The sequence below is a fragment of the Cyprinodon variegatus genome, unplaced genomic scaffold, assembly GCF_000732505.1.
Source record: "Cyprinodon variegatus isolate N-32 unplaced genomic scaffold, C_variegatus-1.0 Scaffold362, whole genome shotgun sequence".
Taxonomy (NCBI): domain Eukaryota; kingdom Metazoa; phylum Chordata; class Actinopteri; order Cyprinodontiformes; family Cyprinodontidae; genus Cyprinodon; species Cyprinodon variegatus.
The window spans coordinates 712,803-720,754 of record NW_015150815.1 but is presented as its reverse complement, the minus strand read 5'-3'; the positions used below and the strand labels follow the sequence as shown (position 1 = coordinate 720,754).

At 35.4% G+C, this 7,952-nt stretch overlaps 1 protein-coding gene across 1 annotated transcript in view; it reads right to left on the bottom strand.

The window, feature by feature from the left end:
- Positions 1-7,213, bottom strand: part of LOC107092009 (cytochrome P450 26A1-like) — a gene marked incomplete at its 5' end in the record, with an annotated part of 38,189 nt that extends 30,976 nt beyond the window's left edge. The window contains 8 exons of the mRNA XM_015386275.1: positions 973-1,083; positions 1,347-1,491; positions 1,802-1,925; positions 3,462-3,601; positions 3,871-3,906; positions 4,029-4,113; positions 4,184-4,261; positions 6,982-7,213. Coding sequence (XP_015241761.1) covers positions 973-1,083; positions 1,347-1,491; positions 1,802-1,925; positions 3,462-3,601; positions 3,871-3,906; positions 4,029-4,113; positions 4,184-4,261; positions 6,982-7,213 — 951 coding nt within the window. The remainder of the gene's footprint in view (positions 1-972; positions 1,084-1,346; positions 1,492-1,801; positions 1,926-3,461; positions 3,602-3,870; positions 3,907-4,028; positions 4,114-4,183; positions 4,262-6,981) is intronic.
- Between the last annotated feature and the right edge of the window lie 739 nt (positions 7,214-7,952).

The following is a 7,952-nucleotide window of genomic DNA, read 5'->3' as shown; positions in this document are numbered from 1 at the left end:
TAATGTGTTTCTATGTATTTTTTTGTGCTTGGCAGAGATAGAGTAGTGTATTGTTGTGCAGTGGATAAAAAAGATTTTCAACATTTTACAGACATCCCAATGCTGGTATGTACAGCCCATTTGTGTCAATATGTTTAAGAAACACCCTACCCTGCTTTTGAAAAATAAGGCTTTTGGGGTATGTTTCCATCAGCTTTGAATAAACAAATACTGGTATTTTTGCCAATTTGAATATGAAAAACCACCAGGTGTAGCCAGGTGGATAGAGAACATCTGTGATTTTTTTCAAGTATTGGTACAGATCCTCTGTTAGCTTGAGGAATGGGACTTTGACAGGGTAATTATAAATGCAAACATAAATATGCTCTTATTTGGACTATTCGACTGAAGCTCTTGTCGATGTTAAGGGTCCTGACGGCATTACAGTAGCTATCTCTCAATTAACTCTGACCCCTTTACCTATACCTGGTAAAGTTAAACATCCCCACAGGATGATGCTGCCACCACCATAGCAATAGTCTACGGAGGATAACTGACACTCTAGTTTTTACATTGCATAATATTTTTCACATAGACCAGAAGGATCAATCTCTTTTACATGTTTATTGTGTCCCCCTATATGATTTGTGGCAAACATGTAACCTGACAAATATGTATCTAGATTAGATGAAGAAATTGAAAGAAACATAACTGTACAAATTCAAAAACCCACAATGGAAAGTATTGCATTGCATTTCAATATCGTCAAAATGGGCAAGTATGCCATAATATACTTTGCATACATATTATATTTTTTAATATATAATTTTTTTTTTTTTTTTTCATAAAAACCAGCACATAATATTAATAATTTGATCAAATCTGCACCAACCGTGTTTGACGTGATCATCTTTGTAATCAAATTATCCGTCTTGGACTGATATGAATACATACTCTGATTTAAAATAGACCTATAATTTGTGATCAGCCTACCTTTTCTGCTATTCTCCGTCCACCAATGAAGGGCGGCCATAACCTCTGCACCTCCAGGAGGATTCTTTGAAGGTGATCAGGGTCATGGAGGGCTTCTCGTCGGGAATCCCTCTGATCCAAAGGGGAATCATGAGGCATAACTAATGTTATTACAACTGGCTAGAGCGTATTATATACATAACTTCACAATTTGGAGTATTACCTATCACATTCCTACCTATCACATATTCCTACACTGCCAAGATCCAGAAGGTTTATTATTTAATACAACTCTAGCAGCTAACATCTTTTCCCATCAGTCTTGATTGGATGTGCACAGCTTTACAAGATATCCTTGCATTTCTAATTCCAAACCAGTACCTGAATGTGTTTACCTGCTCAGGTCCTCCAAGAGCCAGAGTGAAGGAGGTGAGCAGCGATGCAAGAGCTTTGGGAATTAGTGCTGAGATGAACAGGAGGAGATGTTGGGCAGCGGAACCAGAATTGGGAAACGGTAAAGAAGCCAGGGAGCCGACAAACCTGATGTCATGATGAAGTCACAATAAGATACAGATTTTATGTTCAATTAAGTCTAAAAAAATCATTTGAGAGAACAGAGGCCTCAAGTATCCTTCACTTTTTCCCATTTGAGATTCTGTTTGCATAAAACAAACTGATCAAACAAAAATGCTCCAAATGTTAAATGTCAAAAATGTCTGAACGGAAAAGCAGAAGTAAAAAAGAAAAAAAAAACACATTCAAGATGAAGAAAGAGTTAAGAAAAGCAGAAGAGGCATTTGCCCTCTCTTTCTCCAACCACGATGCATTCATGTAACCTCAGCCGCCTCACCCCTGCTTATCATTTTCTAATTTGTCTTTGATGATTTCCATCAGTTTGCTCCTGGCGTCCAGAGCCTTGGCAAAACCAGACGTCCACAGAGGAACCTTCACTTTTACTGGAGCTGAGATCAAACCTGGCAGCAAAATGACAGTCAGTGTCAAAAACGTACAGTAAGGAAATTCAAAAAGAATAAGTGAGCATGTATGGCAATGCTGTGCTGCAAATGTGTTCTTAAGAATAATCTTTTGGGGGATCCTATGATGTTAGATGCCTGATCTTTTGTTTTCTTTTGAGTTTTTATTTTTTTTTATTCTTAAGGCCTTTTTTTTTTTTTAATTAGGGGTGCACCTATTGTTTTATGGCCAATCACTGATTATCAATCCATAAAAAACCTGCGAATGCAGAGAAGGGTGGTTCTAAAAGAAACTGATACTAATGGGATGTATATAACTGCATAGGGCTCTGACCAATATTGGTTTGTTTTTATGACTTATACTGTCAGTTGTTGTAACTGCTTCCCCCACTTCTCCCCCACCAACAATATGGAGGCCATCATGGTACAAAATGGCTTCCACAACGTCCGCATCAACCATCTTGTTACGTGGTTTATTTACATAGATCATACTATAAATAGTATTCTATAGGGTTGGGCAATTGATTGCATTTGCAATATAATCGCAATTTCCCAAAATGAAATTTTTAAATCACATTGGAGCTGAATCTGGGTCACATTACATTTAACAAGAGAAATACACAAAATGTGTCGCTGCAGCTCATTAGGTGCATTAATACACTTAAAGTGGGTTTGCTGCAACACAGAAAGGTAGAGAGAGTTGCAGCTGGCATGCAGATCCATGCACGCGAGTAGAAGTAAGCACTTTTTCACACAAGGGTAATAGTACTGTCTTGCAAAAGGCAAGCTTTAAGGACCCAAATAACGAAACTCATTTAAAAAACACCTACAATTTATTGTTACTTCAAATTAAAATCGAAATACCATTGCAATTGCAATATTAGTCAAAAATAATCGCAATTTAGATTTTTGGCCAAATCATTCAGCTCTAGTTTTGTATTAGTCTGTGTAGGATATAGATTGTATATAAGCCTAACTCGCCATGGTCTCATTTGAGTGTAATGGCGATCTCACAGTCAGTAGTTTGTCTGCTCTGTGCTGCCGTAGCACAAAAGATGCCTGCCTCCATAAATGCCAGAGCTGCTCCTTATAAATAGCAGTCTCTAAGGTAATGCAAACATAAAGATTGAGATTTTCAGTTCGTAGATGATAATAAAATACTAATATATAAAATATTTAATTTCTGTAATATGTTATATATTACAGAAATATAATATATGTGTAGTAACTACAATCCCTGTAATTACTACACACTGTACTGTAGCTTTAAGTTAAACAATCAAACAAGAACATAGGAGCTATTTTAAAAAGCTAGGGAATCATTAGCAAAGGTATTCTGAAGGTCTATTTTTCTTTATTTCAAAGATATCAAAATGCCTTTTTAAAAGTCTCAATATTAGTAAACGGTCCTCAAACTGTTCTCTTATGCATTTTTCAGCTGAAGCGATAATGTATTTTTCAATAGAGTTAGGAGAAAAAAAACCATAAAACTGATGTCAATAACAGATCATATTGCTTTTAACTGTGCAGCCCTACCATGCCAGTGTTCTGTGCAGAGCTGCATGATTTCCTGGAAAACTTCAGGCTGCTCCTCGACTCGTACGTTTAGGAAAAGACCCAACACCAACTCCGTCCCCAGTCGCTTAAAGACGGAGTAAATACACTGTGGCTGCCCACTAAACACATACACAGACATGCAGTTAGGCTAAACTGATAACTTTTGTATTTCTATAAAAACAATAAAAAGTGGATGCATATTGCATTAGCTTGCACATCAATTACTCTGAAATATATTTTCACATTAAGCTATAAAAGAGCATGTGAGAAAAGGCAGGATTGACAGAAAGTCAAAGTGCCAGTTCTAAATAAAGCACAGAAGCAACAAATGTTAATAATACAGGTGAAAAACAATACAGTTAATGAGGGCACACAGGTATTACATAACCTGATGGAGAGGTCCTTTAAGGAACGTTCACAAACACTGTAGGGAAAGAAAAGTATATTTTCAAAGTCCTATAGAACAAACTTGTTTTAATCTGACATATTTTAATGTATGATAATTATATTTAAGGCGGAACCATTGAAGAACACCACTGTTGTTACCTGGAGATGTAGTCCGCTGAGGATTTCAAACTAGTTCCTGAAAACAGGCTGTTGAGAGACAGACGGAGGAGGCAAGCCTCCTCACCTGAAGCACAACAGAATATTTACAAAGATATGAATTACATTAACACGGAAATGTTTATCTGCATGCCTACCGTTAGTGGTGACCACAGTGTCTCCATAAATGTTTGTCATTAAATCCGTGGGGTCCTTTAGAAATATGGTGGATTTCTCTGAAACAAACCACACAAACATACATAATTATAATTATAATTCATACTAGTCAGGAGTTTAATATCAAGACCTAAGTTTAGAAATGTGCTGAAAGTGAACCTATCCTAGCAAGACTTAAAAAGCAAGCCATGCTTCTGCAGTTTTTTTTTCTATTTCTGTCATAATGTTTNGCAAGCCATGCTTCTGCAGTTTTTTTTTCTATTTCTGTCATAATGTTTTTAAATAAGCCATGCAAGGTCAGAGATTAAAGGTATAGAGGAGGATGCTCTTTTTCTGGAAAGTAAGCTTGTATGAGCGATGCAAACAGCAACTTTTAAACAGAGCATGCATGAGGAGAAATGTACAACAGAGTATTAGGGCCAGGCTAGAGATTTCTTTATTTTTTTTATGTTGAGGATAAAGTTGTAACATTACGAGAATAAAGTTGTGATAGTACAAGAATGAAGTCATCATACAGCAACCCGTCTAAGCAAGAAAACTTTGAGCTCCGACCGACAGGCCAACCAGCACCATCAAACAGTACCCTGAGTCCATTTTGACATGCTGCCCAATTTGATGCTCTTGTGCTCAAAGATTTTCTTATTAGTCAAACCGATACCTTCACATAATGCTCGACATTGCTCATTTAAGGGAAGCAAGTGCTTCTTGTAAGAGTTGTCATAAAATACAACTTGTATCTTGTAATTTTAGGACTTAATTCTCTTAATATTACGACTTTATTCTTGTAATATTATGACTTTATTCTCAGATTTTTACGACTTTATTCACGTCATTTTACGACTTTATTCTCGTGATTTTACGACTTTATTCTCGTAATTTTACGACTTTATTCTCGTAAAGTTACAACTTTATTCTTGTAACTTTACAACTTTATTCTCATAATGTCATTTATTCTGGTAACTTTACGACTTCATTCTCGAAATTTTATGACTATTCTCGTTGTGACTTTTTCTTGTAATATTACAACTTTATTGTAATTTTATGAATATATTCTCATAATTTTATGACTTTATTCTCCTAATTTTAAGACTTTATTCTCGTAATTGTATTACTATTCTCGCTGTGACTTTTTTCTGTTATATCACTACTTTATTTTAATAATGTTACCACTTTATTCTGATAATATTATGACTTTATTCTCGTAATTTTATGAATATATTCTCAAGATTTTACGACTTTATTCTCGCAATATTATGACTTTTTTATTGTAATTTTACAACTTTATTCTCGTAATTTTACGAGTTTATACTTGTAATTCCGACTTTATTCTCGTAATGATACAACTTTATTCTCGAAATAGAAGAAAAAAAAAATCTCTAGCCTGGCCCTAATACTCCGTTGTAGAAATGGGCTCATGCATGCTCTTACACGCGTTTAATAGGCGTTCCTTCTCGGAAGTGGGTGCAGAGTTGTGTATGTGCATTTTTTATTTTTTTTTTAGTGAAGAGGGCAGGTCTTTTCAAAAATTTGCGAAAATCCTCCCCTATACCTTTTAAGTGCTGATTTTGCTTTCTGTTTTCTGAAATTTAGCATAGTTTGACTTCATCAATTTGAACCTGTTGCCATATTTCCTCCTAAGAAAACTGAAATGTTTTCAATGATCAAAAACCATCCTACTCCAGGGTGGTTTACTTCAAATTGTCTAGAACATTAACTTAAAAGCATTTCAAGACAGATACCCCAGAATGAAAAAGTGCAAAAACCTTAGTTTAAAAAAAAGTTGAAATGTCAATGTTGTCTTTTTTTTATTATTTGGCATTCAACAGAAATCATTTCAGAAAAAAAAAATAAAATCCTTATCACAATTTTCCCATTGTGGCACAAGAAAGGGATTTTCTATTCTATTCTTGTCATTACCTAATGGGTAAAACCGTTGAACTAAAGGACAGTGTACTTTCTGTTTACGGTTTATCTCCCTTCTAATTTTACATTTCGATGCACAGATTTTAAGTCTATCTAACTAACATGCTAAACAAAATGCAGCCAGGAGAGCCTGCAGAGATCCACAGCTCAGGGAAGAATTTGTTCACAGAACAACTATTAGTCGGGAACTAAACAAATGTTGTCTTTATGGAACAGTGGCATGAAGAAAGCCTTTGTTTAAAGAAAACTATCGGAATTCAAATTTGCAGTTTGCCAGAGACAGCAAACATGTGGAGGAAGCAGCTTTGGCCAGAGACCAAAGTTGAAAAATTTGGCCAAAATGCAAAACACTATGTGGCAGAGAACTAACACTGCACATCATTTTAACACACTATCCCCACAGTGGTGGCAGTGTCATGCTCTGGGGCTGCTTCTCTTCAGTAGGGACAGGGAAGATGGTCAGAGTTGATGAGGAGATGGAGCCAAACACAGGGCACACTTGGAAGGAAACCTGTTGGGGTCTGCTAATATCATGACTGATAAAGAGGTTCACCTTCCAAGAACTGGCAGAACATTTCCATCACTAGATTAAAAATAATAAAAATAATAGTAATAATAATAAAAATAATAGTAATAATAATAATAATAATAATAATAATAATAATAATAATAATAATATATATATTTTTTTTTCACTTAAATATCCTATAAAATATCAATATTTGAGGTTAACAATGTGACAAAGTGTGGAAAACTTTAAAGAGCATGATGCGTTTTTTAACGACAACAAATGAGAAAACAGCAGTCTGCCTAAAAGCTGTAATGTCCACAGAGAAACACCTGACTGTGAACGTACCACAGAGCAGCTCTCGCATCCCCTCCACAGAGCAGATAAACACAGTCGGTCTGTTCAGCAAGCGGCAGAGGAACACACGGCTGTGGTATTTTTCAATCAGCTGCTGACAAAAGATCACCGGGTCCCGGTAGAAGTCCAAGGACTTGTCCCCGAGCAGCGAGGCACCTGCATTTCCTGGTAGTTTAGACATCCAGGACCGAAATGAATCCGCCTTTATCAAGTTTGAACGCAATTTCAATCAAAAAGTTTCTTGTTGATCAGACATCAACAGGCAGTGAAACTACGTTACTCGCAGCTGTTAATATTTTTGGGTTTATATTCCCCTTAGCTGTACAGAATCGATTTATATTTACTGATTTTTCGAGAGGTAACGTAAAGTACACTCAGTCGCTCTAATGAGTGTGGTGCGTTCAATGCTGCTCGGAAAATGCATAGTCATTTACTGGAAGAAACTAAATTAAATTCGTCCCTAAGATATTACAAACCACAAATTGATACAGTAAATATTACATAATGCTTTTGATAATTGCAATTGATTTATGCTTTTTATTCAGTATTTGTACTCTGCTTATGTTTTTCTTGATTAATATTACATCCAAACGTTCATGATTGTTTTTTTTTATAAACATTATTTTATGAACCAGTTTTTAACTTTAAATTCAGTTTAATTCGGTGCTTTCTATCAACGTTAAAGGAAAATATGACACCTCTGATTTGTTACAACAGATAGAGGATTGATTGGCATAATTAGCATTCATGTTTATTCACTGGAATATAAAAATATTTTTTAAATATATGAATATGTTTGATGATTCATAATGTTCACTAGTACAATTCATCGTTCTTTATTGCACATTATTTTCTTTTTGGTTCAGTTTTCAATCAGTGTTATTGTACAAAAACCTTGTTCTTTTGGCAAATCTGCACCTCATCAAACAGAATTGAGCTTCCATGCTTTGGCCTACAAAAAC